General features: G+C 35.7%; 1 protein-coding gene across 2 annotated transcripts in view; it reads right to left on the bottom strand.

Moving 5' to 3' along the window:
• SNX2 (sorting nexin 2) overlaps window positions 1–18250 on the bottom strand; it is a 35716-nt gene that overhangs the window by 825 nt on the left and 16641 nt on the right. For both annotated transcript variants that reach the window (XM_082074322.1, XM_082074323.1), the window contains 12 exons: window positions 16460–16623; window positions 15074–15140; window positions 14809–14852; window positions 14581–14722; window positions 11167–11245; window positions 8166–8241; window positions 6760–6873; window positions 6439–6532; window positions 4518–4723; window positions 3403–3546; window positions 646–726; window positions 467–538 (listed from right to left, as the gene is read on the bottom strand). In XM_082074322.1, the coding sequence (XP_081930448.1) occupies window positions 467–538; window positions 646–726; window positions 3403–3546; window positions 4518–4723; window positions 6439–6532; window positions 6760–6873; window positions 8166–8241; window positions 11167–11245; window positions 14581–14722; window positions 14809–14852; window positions 15074–15140; window positions 16460–16623 (1283 nt within the window). The remainder of the gene's footprint in view (window positions 1–466; window positions 539–645; window positions 727–3402; window positions 3547–4517; window positions 4724–6438; window positions 6533–6759; window positions 6874–8165; window positions 8242–11166; window positions 11246–14580; window positions 14723–14808; window positions 14853–15073; window positions 15141–16459; window positions 16624–18250) is intronic.

The following is an 18250-nucleotide window of genomic DNA, read 5'->3' as shown; positions in this document are numbered from 1 at the left end:
TATTCCCAGAATGAACAAAGGAAAGACTCCAGACACTCTTTTGTGAACCATGTCTACTTCTGAGTCACTGGAAACTTGTTTTACTGCTTTACAATATTCAGTTATATTTTATACTTTTTAAAAAGAGCAATAAACATTTAAGTATTCAAGTCTTTTCAGTAAGTCTAAGTAGACATTGACTACAATTTATTCCAATCTATAAGTGAAAGTATTACTTCAGTTTCAGAAGAAGACAAGACCTTCCACTTGCCCGTATCCCTAAGGGAGCTTCTACTTTGTCTCCCTCAATTACAGCTATGCAAGGGAGCATAGCAATAACTGGGAAACTGCAATCACTGTGTTATTCCTCAATACAGTACAGACTATAAGTAGTTATTTATGTTATACGTAAAGTTTGTCTTTTTTAACTAACCTAATAAGAAATGTTTTAAATATTAACTTGTACAAAACTTAAAATTTATCTTACCTGCTGTTGTGTTTGCACTAACGACTCTAAGTACTTGATAATAACAGTTTTAAAGTCTTTCACTCGTTCCTTCTGTTAATAAATAAATTATGGCATATTAACCTCTTAACCACTTTTACTTGGAATGTCAATATTATCTAAAGTAATACTGTCATTTACTTGGACAAAATTATACGTGCCTCAAATCTTCCCACTTCCTTGCGAATGGTTTTGGAGATCTGTTCAAAATCTTTTTCCCCTTGCTGAACTTTTGTCTCCCACTGGCAAAGGAAAGACATGTAGAGATAAGACTTTGTGTTGTCCATTCAGTCTATCAGTATATGAACTTCTTTTAGTATATTAGTGATAGTCACTCAAGAGCTGAAAACAACCTGTTTGGTTTTTTTTGGCATACTTAAGGGCAAGTCTTACAATAACAATTTAAAAAGTAACAATCTGTATAATAGGATGTCATCAGATCATATAAAACAATGCTATCTCTAGATGAAATGTAAAAACATCTTAGTAGTGCTTTTAAGGAACACTTGAATAACATTTTAAAAATATTCTTTAGAAAAGGATCTCTAAAGCTTTGCCTGCTATTCCATTTACAAACACTGCTATAAAAGGGATCTAAACCTGTGAGCTTTCTGTGACTACCTGTCCAGTCAAGTGTGGAAGAGTCTCAGAAGTTAGGTTCCTGTACTTTCATAATCCCAGAACAGAAGATTAAATTTTCATCTCTGCCTATGGTCATGTATATGATTATCTCTAACATATTTCTGTTGCAGATGACAAGCTACTGAGGATGTGTTTATTGGCTTTCCAGTAAGATGGCATCTTGCTTAAGCAAGCCAAAGCACATGCTCTGTTGATCAGTGGGAACTGTTTCCATGGAAAGCAGGAGTAGAAAAGTTATTGCAGGTAAGAGGAGCACAAAAGGAAAATTCAGAAGAAGTGCTGTTACGTGTGGGGTTTTGCCATATTGGGAGTGTGACATTTATGTAACAACACATGACAGTAGTTTATGTTCCTCCTTAGTTTATGGGAAACAACATCCAGCTATACAACAAGAGATCCCCATCATCTACATTACCTTATAACTGCTTTTACACACCTACTGTTAAATTTCAGCTGGCTGTGCAGATATACTGTGAAAAAATACTATCAGCCTCACTCTTTAGGTGCATGCAGGCTAAAAGATCTTTAAAATGCAACTGCATCTGGTCATCTCAACATATTAACTTAGTCATGGGAGCCAGTAAATCCAGTAATGTTGCATCTTCCTTAGAAAAAGGTGGCAGGGAAGCAACATACTTCAATATAGCCTATTCCTGTCAGCAATCCAGTGGTGTTATTTGTTCACAAAACAATTTTGTGGTCCAGTGTCAAGTTACTATTGTGATCAGGGATGAGTATCACCTATGTTCCAAGAAATATCTACATATTTATATTTTTAGTTTAGATTTATCCAGAATCCCCTTATTACCTTTTCATATATACATTATGAAGCTATGCAGTAAGTCATAATAGGATGTCCTTCAAGGAAGAACGGCCTGAATAATTTTTTAATAACTGAAACAATAAAAAACTCATCCAAGGACAAGGCAGATTAAGACTGTGTGTGCCTTCCTACCACAGCAAACAGAGGTGCCTGAAACTTCAGTGAAAGCCTCTACAGGCCTAACAGATCCAACATCCCAGTTTCATCATACCCAAATGCCAGGTCCTCTACAAATTATCACTAGATAATAGTCTGCTATCTTATAGTTTCTGACAAGGAGAAATGTCTCCTTATTCAATAAGGTATTTCTTAGGACTGTTCTTTGGCCTTTAATCTGCAAAAAGCCATGGAGTTATGGATGAAGCTCAAGCTGTGTAGACTTCTACTTTGCAATTTCTCTGCCAGAAGGACTACTATTACAGAATTCAGCAACTCTGAACATATTTCAATGGCAGCAATAACTTCCAGTCAACACATTTAAATTGTGGTTTTACTAACGACCTTCTCTAATCATCCAATAAAATAAAAATAAATCCTTCAGGAACAAAATAATTAATCAGTTTAATATTGGGATTGATTTCCTACTACTTCCCATACTCAGGAAGTATTATGGACGAGGAGTTCCAGCTCACTTGGATTGTGGATGGATGGGTGACATCAAGAGAGGCAACCAGCAAGAATGTGGTCACACAAGAGTGACAGTAAGTTTTCCCAGTAAACAAAGGCCTTTTTTAAGAAAAAGCCAAGTTAATGAGTTACTTCAACACCATATGGAAAATATATTGAAACGCTGAAAGAACAAAGCAGCATATGGTTAGTGACCAATGAGGAAGCCAAAGTAACTGCGAAAGAAAGCCTGAAATCTGGAATGATGTTCTCCCATTATTTAATGGGACAATACTGATGCATAATTAGAATGCATTAATGTTAAATAATTAAGTTGTCCTACCTCTTCAATTTCCTTAGTGAAGCATGATAGAAAAAGTGTATAAATTATGACACTTCAACATGTTATATTTATTTTTACTGAAAGTACACCATATATACATACATATATATATATGGGTAGATATGCTGCATAAGGAAGCAAGACAAGAAAAGCATTCTTCATTAGTCGTCTTGCCTGGATTTTAGCTTGAGAAGCCAAGAGATGCTCCTCTGACTACCCAAGTGATCTGTTAACAGTTAAAAGCATTATTTAACTTGTCCATGTTCCCCTCCTCCCATCTCCCAGACTCTGCAGAGACAGTATTAACTGCCTTACAGACCTTACAATGAGTAAAACTGTGCACATTTAATATTTTAAATAAATTCCTTTTAACAATTTCAGTAAATATGGAAAACAGCAAATGAGCGATTTGTAAATAAAAATGGTATAAAGTAGTGCATTAATGCAGAATGAATGAGTTAATGCAGAAAGTGTGACCTGCAAAATAATGTTGGATAACATTACCTCCTTTATCTCATCTTTAGCTTGCTGCAATTTATCAGGTTTGTTGGCAAGTTGGAGCTTTGCCTCAGCTTCACGTTTTTTTTGTAAAGTCACCTGAGCATCTTGCCACTTCTGCCAGCATTTCATTCGATGATCAAACACACCCTGTAAGGACAGACAAAGGTACTGAACAACTGGAATTGCTAGAGATATCTAAATTCCTAGTTTGAAAAGGTAATTCTGGATAAGACCTCATTGCATCTACCATGTCTTCTTGCATTTCATTTGACAGCATGCATGCACAGCTCAATACCTCCCACGAATAACACGGTACTCAAGAAGGCTTTTCAGAGCAGACACCTTAGTGTTCCAAAACATTTAATGTTCCTCATTCCATCAGAAGTGAAACAACCACTGAACTGAAACAACCACTACAAAATGCTTATTATGCAAACGCTTCTCTAAATGCTGAGTCTATGGAACTTTTAATGCATGTACGTAATACATTTTTGTTAGCAATGGACTCAGGTGGCAGAATTAAAGTATACATATATAAATATATATATATATATAAATATATACATACACTCCCAACAAAGTGGCAGGTTCAAAGATATTCCTGGATAAAATTCATGGATACCCCACCCTGTGTCAAAATCTAATAAGGCTGTGCAGCATGACTTACACCAAAATTGAATATTTTCTTTAATGAGATGTAAATCTACAAATTGCATTTGTTTCTTATTTACAGAAACTATTTTCTATCTACCAAATACAGCCAAATTATGTTATTGAAAATTTATGAGCATACTGTAAAAATAAGTAATCTGAAAGAAAGAAGTACAGTATGCTTAGACACAGTAACATATGGCATCACCAAATATTGCGCACAATCATTACTGCTCAAAGTACATGATGTTCACCATTTACATTTTGTCTAAATCTTATTAATCCACTCTCACTTTCATCATTGGAATAACTGATCATGGATGGACTCATTTTATTCAGCTAGCATTTCAGGAAAAAAATTAGTCTTAACTGTTTCACAGCATGTACAAATGCACACATTCATTTATGCTAAGTCTACAAGTTGACTTTAACCACAAAAATCATTGTTTGTTTCTGATAGTACTCACTTTTACTGCAGCAATGAGACGAATGTAATCACCAAGCAGTTCTGAGAACACATAGAAATCAGCAAAAGCTTGTTCTTGATGCAACTGATCTATCTTCTCCTCAACCTCTGCAAGCTGAGACAAAGCTCTAGATAGAGCAGTGTGGTCCTCAGAATTGCCTAACATGGCAGCACTTTTAGCAAAGGCAGCTGTGTTGGCTGAAAGCTCTGAAATACAAGAGTAATGTTCAGTACAATGTAGTTAATTTGCTTTATTACTCTGCAGCATAGATCAATAGAACAGAGACCTCTGCCCTATTTCAAACCTAACTTCACCAACTGAAAAATATGAGTTGTATTTCCTAAAGCTCATGATAAAATACACAAGGAGGTCACAATGAAACCATATGCAGGAGAAAAACTCCTGCACAAAAAACTGTCCATCAGTAAATGTTTTGGCAAAAGACATGTAAAAAACCTGTCACTTTGGTATTATGCAACTGCCTAGTTCAGAGAAAAAGCAACCTGACAAAGCCAAGTCACTCACAGACCAAATTCAAAACAATTCTAACGGGTCTATAGCACAGTTGTTCCATATAGTACAGAGCAGAAAAAAACCCAACTGTTTCAAAAAAACATGACCCCCATGAGTGGAATTTAGTTCTGTTGTACTTTTTTATTGACTAAAGTACCTTTAACTGTGCATTCTGACATGCCTTTAAAGAAAAAAAAAAAACACATACTAGCATGTCTGGGATCTATGAAGGTAAAATTTTGAGCTCATTTATGAACAAATACTAAGGAAATTTTCTTGTCAAATCCCATGTAAATCATACTGTACAAAGTTAAGTTCTATGAAGGACCTTTGACTAAATGTTTAATCCAAATTACTTCAAGATTAAAAATGCAGGTTTGTTTACAACTATGCTGCTTCTGGAGAATCATTAGTACACCAGAAATGTTTGTAGAAACAAAACGTCTTCAGATGTTTAAAAGCCTTACTATTTGAACACGACTTAAAAACAAAACCCACTTCTTCAAATCTGTAAGCTGGTGTCAAATAAACAGAAAACACACTCATTTTCCATTACTTATTAAAATACTCTTTGGTCTTGAAGACATCTGGCCAAAGATTTTTTTTTTTACTACAGAGAGTAATTCCTGACAGTTATGAGAAAGCAACTTACAAATTTTTCACGTACTTTTGAAAGTGTAGAGCTGAAAGGTGACCCCATATTTTAACATAATAAAGTAGCATTGCAGTGCACATTTATGGTCTTCCTTGAGCTACAAAGTTTTGGCGGTGGTTTTTGTTTTTTTTTTAATCATCTTATGGATAGTGATCTTTTGCAAAACAGCAGCACAGGTGATTAAAATAGGAACTTATGGGCTTTGCTTCTAAAATAAGTAAACCAAAAGCTGATATTCGGAGACTACTTATCTTCCTAGAAAAGTTTACCTTAACAGTAGCTTGATCGTGTATCATTATGTGGACCAAATTAAGAATAGTAAATTCCTGTTTAAGAGCTTAAATTCAGTTAACAGAGCAATATGGAACCAAAAGATGTTTAAATGGATTTATGCAGTCACTCTTTGTTCAGAAGGAAATGATTCTTGCCATGAGACCTAGAGATAGAGTTATGGATGTCTACTGTAGTAGAATCACTTGCTAGGTATGGTATTGAATCTCTGTAAGAAAAAAAATTATGCTAAATCAATATAGTAACTTTAAGAATGAGAGATATTCTGGTTAAAATTAAGATTAAAAACAGGTATACAAAAATGCTGAGCACTTTAAAAGGTATCAGTAGAAGATTTTTGCATTAAAATATACTGTATAACTCTATTAGTTAAGAGCTCTGGCACACTAAAATCTTGTTTCCTCACTAGTTCCTAAAGTTCTAAGCACTTCAGTTCATGCAGCCACATAAAAATAAAAATACCTTTTCTGTGACAGACTAATGCTTCGACACTGGCATGAAGTTTCCTAAGTTGCTGATCCAGATTCTCAAATTGCTGCTGTTTTTCTTCAAACCACTGACAAAAGATGAAGGTGTCAAGCATTACAAATTAGATTACCAGCAACATTTCTGGTTTTAAAGAAGCAAATTATCCACGTACTGCCAGGGTGGTCAACTGATACAGCTGAGAATTCAGGCCAATAAGCAAATTAATAACCCATTTTCTACTTCTACAGCTTTAAAATGCAATTGTTGAGGCTCATTAATTCATCTCATTATTCAACCCGAAAAATCAGCTCTTACTGCATCCGATTCATTCATCTTGATTGTCATTTTGTTGACAGCGTCAGCAGCCTTGTTCACCATCCTCAATATTCCTGCTCCACTCAGAGCCTGGGTGTTAACTGCTCTTGGCAGCTGGAATTGAATGACAAATAAGGGCAAACAGACTGGTTAAAAGGATGGAGGTTTAACTGGGCACAAGGGGGAAAGAGAAGGATATAGTGTTTTCTTTACTCCTATGTCTTTCAATACAGTGGAATCTAATTTCTCAGATTTACTGCTTCTACATTCTCTAGAGGAAAACTTAAAAAACATAGACTATTTACTTTTCTTCTATATCTTTACATTTAAATGGAGCAAACACCCCACTTGTCCAAAGTTATTATGAACTAGCCAAAGGTCCTAACTAGCCACTGATACACTACAGAGAACAAGCTGACACTATAGGAACAGAAAGACTTAGGTTTACAACATATAAGATGAAAAAGAATTCTGTAAAATATTTAACTGCAATGCAAGATTTGCACTGTGTGCTGATTACTGAAGGTTGATATCTTCTTGCTTTTCAACACAGGCCGGATTTCAAAACCTACTTCATGCATATCAAGAGAACTGCGTATTTGCTTAGATGCTTAGAAATCTTCAGGGGTAAGTTAACAACCTTTAAATTTAACTGATATTATTACTGAAGCTGGTCTAAATACACCATACAAGGTGGTCCCTATGTCAGACCATTTACCCTTCATGTGATGTTTTGTCTGTCAGCAGCATTGACAAATCCACTTCAAGTTATCCATCAATGATGCTTTTGTCAGTAGTGAGGTCTCTGTGACTTATTAGTATAACGAAGATATTGACATTGGCCAAAAGACAATTCAGTATTACAGTGAATCTACTATGCACATTTATAAAGAGATATTATGTATCTTTAACAATATATTTGATATTGTGAAAGGTGCCAGACTGATAGCATGGGTGACTAAAGTCCTGTAGTCACAAAACATCTAGCCCAGCCGGCAGCAATGCTAGTGTTTTCACATTATTCCACCAATACCTCTCAAGCTGGACTCCTCAGCAAGACAGCTGCTTCCAAGCCAGTTCAATGCTTGATCTTACTTATTAATCAGTAAGATCAATTATGACTTTTCACCACGTATGACAAGCTTCACTCAGAACTGGACAGACCAACTTGCTTGAGAAGTCACTGAACAGCAAATAGCTTTTGGTCATTACCACTCCTAAGTTTTATCAGAGGCAGCCGCACATCATTACCCAAGTAGCCTCTGCCATTCTGTCCCATGAGTGGTAACAATCCAATTTGATTTCATGCAAATTTAGGGAATTAGGTCTCAATGCAAACAGAATATACTGCTTTTTAGGTTACTGTATCTATAAACAAGTGGGAGAACTTAAAAGAAATGAAATACCTCAGAACTTTCCAAGAACTGTCTTAAATCTGGATCCTGTAACAAGGTTGGGTGTTTTACAGTTCGTTGTAGGTATCTGTGATTATAAAAATTAAAATGTTAGATAACAAAACAGATTTAATGTGCCTGAAAGCACTGAAAGTGTCCTTCATTTAATGAATGAGGACAATGCATCACACAACCCCCCTCATTATCTAATGGGGTTTGAACACTCCTAAAAGCCACCTCTAAAGAAAGGGCCAGATGACAGTTCAGTCCCCATGCCCCTTCAATCCTTTGCCTCTCTGCTGACTCTCCAAACCGTATTTATGCATCCTGTCACCTTCCTTCAACAGACACTTAGGCTTTTGTCCTACACAGAGTTACAAGCTAGGACCACTAAGCCGTTGAAACATTCACCGAAGCCTTACTCCAGTAAGGCTGCCAGGAAACCTGGAACTTCTGACTGAAAGTAATACAGCCCCATGCACTCCATACCACAATGTAACACAGCGAAAGTGCAGGCAGTGGTTTCTAACATAATTTGTTTACACCAGAAACTGCTTAAGGTGGGACCTGTAATTTTTTGTGTTTCTGCTTAGATCTAAAAACTGTTGATTAAACAAATATGGGTTGAAGAAAGAAATTTTAACAGTATTCTTCCTCTAAAAACCACTGGAAGTTTGTTTTCTGCTAAAGACAGCTGCAAGTTTGTCATAACTAATTTTAGCATTATGTGTTGGTAGAAAGTGTCCAATGTTTAAATGAATGCTTTATAGAAATCTAGTACCTCAAAAGATGACAGGAACATAGGAAAATATGTGATATTGCTAATTAAGATGCAGTGAGAGAACACTATCAACAGCACGCTCTACCTTTTGCAAAGCTTCAGTTTTGCTCAAGCCTCAGCTGCAAAGTACCAGAGCAGCAGTGCTGTGTTCACAGTTTGCCTAGAAACTGTCCTAGAAACCAACGTGGGTTGTGACTTCTAAATGGAAGTCTGAGTATGCTGATATGGTAAAAATAATGTATTTTTTGCATCCTCCATCAGGTACGGCCACTAGATCCTTATTTTTCTTCCTGAAGAAGCTAAGGGTTGCAGTAAAACTATTTTATACCTTAGATAGCTCAACTCTTCCTTGCTTGTTGTATACTCAGTAGCAAGTACAAGTTAATGTGGCAAGCAAAGAGATTCTTCTTTACAAATCTGCTGCTAGAGAATAACCTTTACTCTGAGGGAGACTTCTAACATTTTCCCTGGAGACAACCGGCCATGTGCTTGATGACATTTGCCAGGCAGACTTCCAGTATGTAAATTCACTATTCCAGGGCTTAAGTTTTAGTGAATTCAACTAACAAGGTACATTGCTTTCCTTCCCACTTTCTCTGTAGTTCACGGTTCAGAAAAGCAGATTTCTTTGGTATGGCTTTCTGTGGAATGTTAATATCTTTTCAGCAGGCTTAGGCAAGAGCAACAGAACCACTGCTCCTAAATATCATTTGAACACCTTGGTAGGTAGGTAACTTTTTGATTCTGAAAAGACAGCTAAAGTTGGCATGCTGAAAATGCTAGTCCTTGTCAGATAAGATATTCATAGACCTTCTAGGGGAAAAAAAAAAAAAAAATAAAAAATAGAATCAATTGTGAAGCCTTCCCAACACCAGCAAATGTCCTGGGGAGACCATTCCCCAGTATGGAAGTAGTGCTCAACATCCACCAGAAGTGATACACTAGTGTAACTCCTTTAACAAACAAACAAACAAAAAAACCCAAACAAAAACAGCATTTAAAGCAAGCACACAAGCTTGTGAACTAAACTTCTTCTAATCCTACTTCTGTTATTCAGGTAAGCAACCAAGATGGAAATTAGTCATCTCTATTCCTAAGACTTAAAGTTGTGTGGAAGCACCTGATTAGTTACCTGAGACCAATTAATCTAATCCCAGTTGTTATTCCAAGTCTTCCTATCTCGCGGCATTTCTCTTTAAGCAAAGCAACAGACTTGTTCTATAACCGGAACGTGTTTCACAGTTCCACTCCAAGTGACAAAGTAACTTCAGTAACTTCTGGGTGCAATTCTAAGTGGCAAATGTGAACCTATATGTCAATTTTCAGAAATAGGTAACTATGGCAGAACAACCTATCAGTATTTTGAGGTTCAGTATCATTTCAGATGTTCTTCTGTTACTTAGGAAATGGAAAGATATTAGCAATGGGATTCTGAAGAGCTATCTTTTGTGTAAGATTGGCTCTGGAACTCCAGAGGTTCAAGAGCTTTATACATTATCTGTTAGATAGGTCTTTCAACATACCATCTAAAAACTTGGAGTTTTGTTAGTTTTCTAGTTTAAGTGAAACTGTTGTATGGTGTATTGTTCTCCTATGATGCAACTGTATCACAGCAATGGGCATATTACAAAATCACACCAAAATGTGGAAGTTCTACTAGTTACTTTCTAAAGGCTTTACTAGACATGTCAACAGGGAAAAATGATGCAGTATATCAGTGACAGTACATTTCCACAGGAAAGATAGTTGAACAATATTAGTCGTACATCAGTGCTGGGTGACAGAGACCCAACATCTCTGATGTTAAAATTCAGCTAGTCACATCAATGTACTGTGAGTCTTTTTACTGTCAAGTGACTGAAGGTCTCTTTTACTCCTCTCTGCCAAATGGTTGTTTTTCTATGGAACAGATATACTGCTGAAGTGCCTTAATTCCTCAAACCCAAAATGTCTAAGTTATCTCATATAGAAAATTTTACTTACTGAATCACTGCAATCTAGGTTTTAAGCATCAGCCAGTTTGAAAACAGCTATAATTCTCTCTATGAATAAGGCTACATTTCACATTATTGATGGGAATTACTCCATTTCTACATAAAAATTCAGCAGCTGCATACTTTCTTCAGAATCCATCTAAGTATAGATGGCCAAGACCCCAATTACAGAGCCCACATGGCATATATTACAAGCAATTCCGAGGTTAAACAAGTTTTAGTTAAATATATACATTACCTTTCTAGAGCTGCTCTTCTTTTCTCTACAAATTCAGTAGATGAAGAATCTTCCTTGCCTACTTTAACCTTGGTCATGCCTTTGAAGAAAATGGCATCATATTGTTTCTACTTTCTCATAAAGAAATCATTAACATAACTGATGTGATCAGAAGATAAAGCTCACCTACATTTATGTATTTAATTCAAATCACAATGAAAAACACTACATAGGAACAGAAAAAAACATCAACACTCTATGCTGCATGGTTTTGTTGGAGCAGCTCCATGAAATATGCAATGTCCTGTAATATATTACGACTAGAAGTTATACAAAACTTGTTTAATTTGTATTTATAAATACAATCCAAATGGTGATTGGAGTCTTACTGGTCACTCGTGTTCAGAAGAAGGAAACAGTTACCCAAGTAAAGCAGAATAGGAAAATACATCTTAGGTTATAAGCTTATTAAATGGTAAGCTTATTACCAATATTTTCATTCTATTCTTTTTAAGTTCTAAAACTAAGAGTTTTTTAGTCAACTAAGGCAAATTAACTCTGAAAATTCTGAAGCATGTGAACAACTACAGACTGAATGGAGAATAAAATTAGCAGAATAAAATGTATGTAGCTTTACATCTCTTCAATCTGCTCAAATCAAGAGTGTCCAAAAAGCTATGACAAGGCAGCCAGTTATTGATGTATTGCAGTATAGGAAATACATTCAGCCTCAGCGACAGAAGAACTCTAAAACTGACAGACTGAGATCAATATTTTACATGCTAAAGACATAAACTCAGAGAGAGTTTAGGAACTTGAGTCCTATCAGAACTACCATGAAACACCAAACATTCATAATTATTCTTATTTCGTGAAACATGAGAGGTATATTATGGTACTCACTAAACATCTTATTTCTACCTGCAGTGTATTACTGCTCTGTTAGTTCTGTGCTTCTCCAGTTAAAAGATCTAAGTCTGAGATTCTGAATATGTACTCTGTGACCTGCCAGGTCTACCGTTACCACAGTTGTTCTTCACCCAGTTTCCCTTCTGGCTTTAGAAGTTTCATACAGTAACCAATGGAGAAGACAAACAGCATCCTTACAGGAACAAGGAGCGACCCTTAACCTCTCAGTGAAGCCTTAGTTTTTCCCTTCTCTGTAACATGATGAAAATAAATCCAATTGGCATTTTTTCAGAGGAATACTACACAGTGTAATGTAACTGTAAATCCACAAATTCATCTGCAAAATCAAATACGTCTTTAAGTACAAGGATTAAATCATCCAAACAAAGGTGAGGTAATTCACATGTCTCATCTTTTTGCATTAATATATTACTATTTGTTAATATTTCACTGAAAAAAGCATGAAATCCTGCAGTTTAACACAAAAAATCTTTCACATTTGATAGTAACAGAAGTTCACAGGGAAAAAACTAAATATGATGAATGATGAATAAAAAGAATTCCTAACTTGTGATACTGACAGTTTTGTCTAGATACCGTGTCAGGTTTCTTTCCCTGCTAACATAAGCCTATTTAAATGCAAACGTAAAGGCAGCTCCTGTAGCCCGTGCACTCTAACCCTTCCCAGGAAAGGACCCATGACTTAATAGGTTATTTTCTTAAAAACAGAAAACATGATTTTTCAACACACATATATAAGCAGCGAGGCAGTTTGGATGAATGTCCAACTCCAGCTCAGCACTGACTCCACCTTATCCTGCTGTTCCACAGTCAGTAATCAAACACTTGAACTTGTGGCTAAGGTCTGGAATGCCAGCCCCTCCCATCTGTCACCAAAGTAAAGTTGGAGCTTAAAACTCCAGGTGTTATCAATAATGTAACAGAATGAACAGACTAAGGACTTTTGTACAAGACACACTGCTTAACACTGAACGTATGATGTATCATTTTAAGACTTTAAAAACAAGCCTGTGTAATGTAAACAGAATATGTCGTCTCATTTTGAGCTATTTTGCTAGTTCACTGCTTTAAGATGCCTCATTTTAAATCAGCCTAGAATCCCTTCTTTTCTCCAGAATTAGAAATGTATGGACTACATATTTTTGGGCAGAACTAAACACCATTGAGCACTGAAGTTTGAGTTTAAAGTGGGAGTTTCAGGCTCTTCGTAAAATGTCTGAGGGAGTCTCTGAGTTTTCCCAAATTACCTGTAGCTCAACAAAGTCTCTTTACAAGGATCTGAAGTTACAGTAAGTGCTTGCTTACACTGCACTAAGCCCCACCATTTTACACATTTCCAGGTGTATCAATATTTTTGCTGGTTTTGTTCAAGTGGTACCTCAAATCCAGTCCAAGCTTTGTCTTAGATGAATTTGACTGCGATGCAAATACTAAATTTCCATGTACTTGCACACTGTCATGGGTGTCTTAAATGTTATATCATCCAAACGAAATTACTAGAAACCTCACTCCATCTTTATAAGGCCTGTTGGCATTTGTAATTAAACTTTTGTTATATGAAAATTGGTCACTACAGAATCATACATCACTTTCAAGAACTACCAAAAATTGGGATCAGATTTTCAGTTTTATAGACTGAAAAATGCAGTGCTTTTCCACAGAATTAAAGCAGGATTTTCCCAAGCTTTCTGCAGCCTACATCTACTCAGTCTGCCTATTATATGAAAAGCTGCTGCTCTGATTAGCTTTACAGACTAAACTACTGAAAAAACACCTCCTGCCATTCCCTACATATCAGAGTTCTACAATAAAATCTCTTATTTATATGGGTAAGCCAAAAGACTTGAACAAGCTTTACTGTTTTAAGTGTTTAGTTATTTTGAATCTCTGCTGCTTGCAGCTCACAAAACTGAAGTTGTTTCAATGCATGAGGAATGCTGCTTTGTTCATGGATAAAGGATCTGATCCTTCAAGGCATTCACAAAGACTAGCATCACTCAGAAATGTTTTCCAAATAAGAACTGAGGAATGAACTAGAGATTTAGCATTCACCATGACTGAAAGAAACAGATAGAAGTATTAGAGAGGTGGAGTACTCATGAAGCTTTGTATATCGCAGGCAACTAATAACAGCACAAGTTAAAGAAAATAAACTTTCATTTAACATCTTTGTTTTGATAGACTAATCAGCTCTTAAAGGGCAACAGTGAAGAAACAATAACAGATAAGAAACAGAAGGCCATGTATTAAGACAAATGTTCCTCTTATTATCAATGCTGGTCTGAGTTAGGAGGAGGCCAGTACTTACCTTTCCAATTTAGTGTGAACTTTTTAAAATACAGAACAGGAAGAATATTTAATAGTTTGGACCACTTAATAAGCAGTAAGTAATATTTGTGCAGAGAATTATTTCTTTTACAAGTCCAACAGGTATTACAATACTTAATTTGAATTACAGTGCTTAAATGACATGCTTAAATTCAACCTTACAGGAACTACACTTACCTACAATACTTTTTTCTGGAGCTGGAGGCACAATGTAACCAATATGCATGTACTTTGTTGTTAACTTGCTGTGCAAGCCAAGAAAATCACTGAATCTTCTTTTAACAGAGAATTCATTTTTGTGGAACATGGAAAGTGATGTCTTAAAAAAAAAATTGTTATGAATTACTGATCCATCTACTCAGCTACAATACAAAGTTATCTGCAAATATTTGTTGCATCGGTTACCTTTGTTGTTACTCTGTATGCCATATAAGCATTCATGCCATCCCCTGTAAGAAAATTAAGATTATTATCTTAGGGCAAGTTATTTTAATCCCTCCACACACTTTTACTTTTTTTTTTTCCTCCAAAATACACATTAAATAGCTTTCCCTTTACACACTAAAAACTGCCAAGATATAACTGCATTGGAAGTCATACTAAAATCTCAGTATAGTCTTCAAGTGATAAGATAGTCTATCATCTAAGTTACTAGGCTCAAGAAACTTACCAACTTTCTCTGGGTCTGATACATTGATTTCTATATCAAACAAATCTCCATTTGCTTCCTCTTCAATCTGGGAAAAAGACATGCCACATTTAACAAGGTAATGTACATTAATACTATGTACGGTTAAAAGGATAATGGTACAGAGGAAGAAGGAGGAAAAGTCAGAAAGTTTGTATAACAAAAAAGCCCTTCCAGACCCATCATCTAACATTAAGTGAACATGACTTCTAAAACGGAGTGTCACTGCAAAAAAGCTGATGTGATAGACTTGGCAGTGTCAAGTTTATAGATTGACTCAATGATCTTAAAGATATTTTCCAGCCTAAATAATTCTGTGATTTTAGTTTAAAGCTTTCTTGCAAAAGCTTTTAGTAAGGCAGCCCTTTCTCAGGACTTGTTTGCCTCAGAAATTTTAGTACATATTTATCCAAGAGGTGTGTTCATAGTATCTCCTCCCATGCCAGTAGATATTATAGTTCAAAAACCACTCTCATTTGTGATATCTCTGCATGCCCCTAATCAAATGACAGATATTCCTTCTTATTAATGGTATCGGTAGCAGAAGAGCTTTGGAAAAGTAACAGGTAGAAAATTTTTTGACACTTGCCTGAACTCTAACAATGCAGAATTTCATAATCTTTCATACAATATATGTTAAGTTTGACAAAGAGATCTTAAGAAACACCATGGCAAAACAGACAGTGTATCAGGGCTGAAGGGTGGAAAATCAGAATAAAATGCCATCTTGTGGTATCGGGGAACGCAACCATCACTGAGTCACCAGTAAGTTTTGTTTGCAAACTCATAGAGCAGAGGCCCTGTCTATTAAGAGAACACTGCAGAATGAATGGCATTTGGCAATGCCCAGGCTTTGAAGGGAACACAAAATCTAAATAGCAATGCTAAAACTACCATTAGCCTCTTCTGTTTCTTAGCATGCAGGATAATGCTAACAACTGCTTCCTCCATTTCCCCATTAACAATAGCTTCAGAAATAGAAGTTGAAACCTGTAACATGCTAGTAAGAGTTAAGCTAAGGGAGTCTATTTCCTAACATACAGCATTAATATTTCTCCTGTATCAAGTTCACAGCTTGCTTCTACATCCACTTTAACAATATCTGTTCTGAAGGAATGGAGCGTCTTACTTCTAACACTACAGATCTCCAACATACTCACCTAAGTAATGAATTGCTATGGTATTTTCGTAAGTCAAATTCATACTAAACTTTGTATGCAAAATAAAAAGAATAAGTTTTCTTTTACATATCTCTTCTTAGAAAAGGATGATCCCATAACACAACATGTAAGAACTGTCATTTTAAAAGAAAAAAAAACTTGAAAATAAAAAGAAGGTATTTCCATAATTTACAAGTTTACTGTGTACCTCTTCTCTGGATCGATCAAAAATCACTGGAGCTGTTATGCTTTTCGATTCCATTCTGGGAGCTACTAGTGTAGTAGGTGTTACAGGAGTGATTGCAGGAGTAGGTTCTGGCGAAAGTATTGGATCCCTCTCTGGACTGTCCAATGAAACTTCTTCTGTTGCTTCTAGATAAACAGTTTGAGTTAGCAAAGAACTGCAAAGATAACAAAGATCACAAAGATAACAAAAATGCACACTAAAGCATAACAATATACAAGTTTAATAAGTTTATCTATAAATAGTATCCATTTGTGCCAGATAATTTATTTCAATATGTAGCATCAATTAGATGTGGTATTCAAGCTTCTAGTGTATAATGGGTTAAAGTAAGATTAATATTGTTGGGGTTTTTTTTAGTATACTGTTAGGTAAAAAGTCTTTTAAAGTAGTTACAAATGATAAGGCTGCATGAAATGTTGTGAAAACTAATTATTTTTTTAACCACATAAGCAGCTCTCTTTTAGCACCTGAACAAATTTTAGTGTTTGCACTCTGAACAACAGCAAATATAGTTGTATAGGCTGATAACTGAACAGACCAAACTATGTGTTAAACAAAGTTACACAACCATAATACACCCCCTCCCCTGCCAAAATCCCACAACCCGTAAAATAGAAATATTAGCAGATGAGACATTCTGACTAGTATGACTAACATTAGTCTCTATCTTCAGTCTCTTTGGGGCTTAAAACAATTCACTAGAAAAGGAATACGTTCCTCAGGCTGTAGACAAGTCATCTATCTTTAAAGAGGATGTAAATCTCAACTCTACAAGTCCCACATGCTTTCCTCTACTAACTGGTTTTGACCACTTCCTGGGCATAGAGAAGTTCCTGTTCTAGTTTAAATAACTAATGCTGTGGTTCTCACTAACTGCATTTTCACGAATTCTAGTTCCTTAAAAGATAACATTGACCACGCAACAGTGATTTGATACCACAATTGACTTCCCAACTGATCTCAACTCTTGTTACAAACTAGCATCCGTGCAACAAGAAGGAAAAAAAGGCAGTAAACCAGATCCACTCTGAATTCTATAAAGTTACCAAAAAGGTTCACTGTGCAATTTGGAAAAGAGCTGTGCTTGCAACTTCTGTCTACATGAACCACTCTGTTTTCTAAAGAAAACACGCCATCTTTCCTCCAAACTTTTTAAAGCCTGGTGCATATAATATACTCCTTACCGAACATATAATATAATATACTCTGAACAGTTAAGAGTTTTATAAGTAAGATCTACTTTAGAATTGCGAAATATAATAGTTAAACTGTGAGTAAAAATAATGATAATAAAAAAAATCTTAATTTTGTCATGCATAGGATCTGCTAGCAACTTAAAAACAGACCTGGAAAATAGCATCCAATAAACCATATCATTTATTACTGCAAAAAGTAATAATGATCTTTCATAACCTATGTATCAAAATCATTCAGCTTTATCCCTGTTGCCACTTAAAGAGATAGTCTGTTGGTCAATTTGTTTCCCATTCTTCTCTAACACTTTTTTTTTGCCAATCCTTGATTTTTTTTCATAAATGAACAAAACCACACCTAGGAATTTCAGGGATGCAAATGACTGTGTGCCTAAATTTTGTTTGATACTGAGGCTCTAAATAAATTAAAAAAAATACAACTTCAAGGTCACTATGCCTTAGCCTGGTTTGAAGCAAATGTTCATTCTGGCTTGAGGCTGACATTTGCTGTCATTACTTTGTTTTGGAGTATATCACAGAATTGCTGAGCTTGGAAAGG

This window comes from Streptopelia decaocto (assembly GCF_964273445.1).
Source record: "Streptopelia decaocto genome assembly, chromosome: Z".
In the NCBI taxonomy this organism is placed as follows: domain Eukaryota; kingdom Metazoa; phylum Chordata; class Aves; order Columbiformes; family Columbidae; genus Streptopelia; species Streptopelia decaocto.
This window is presented reverse-complemented; position numbering and strand designations above follow the sequence as displayed.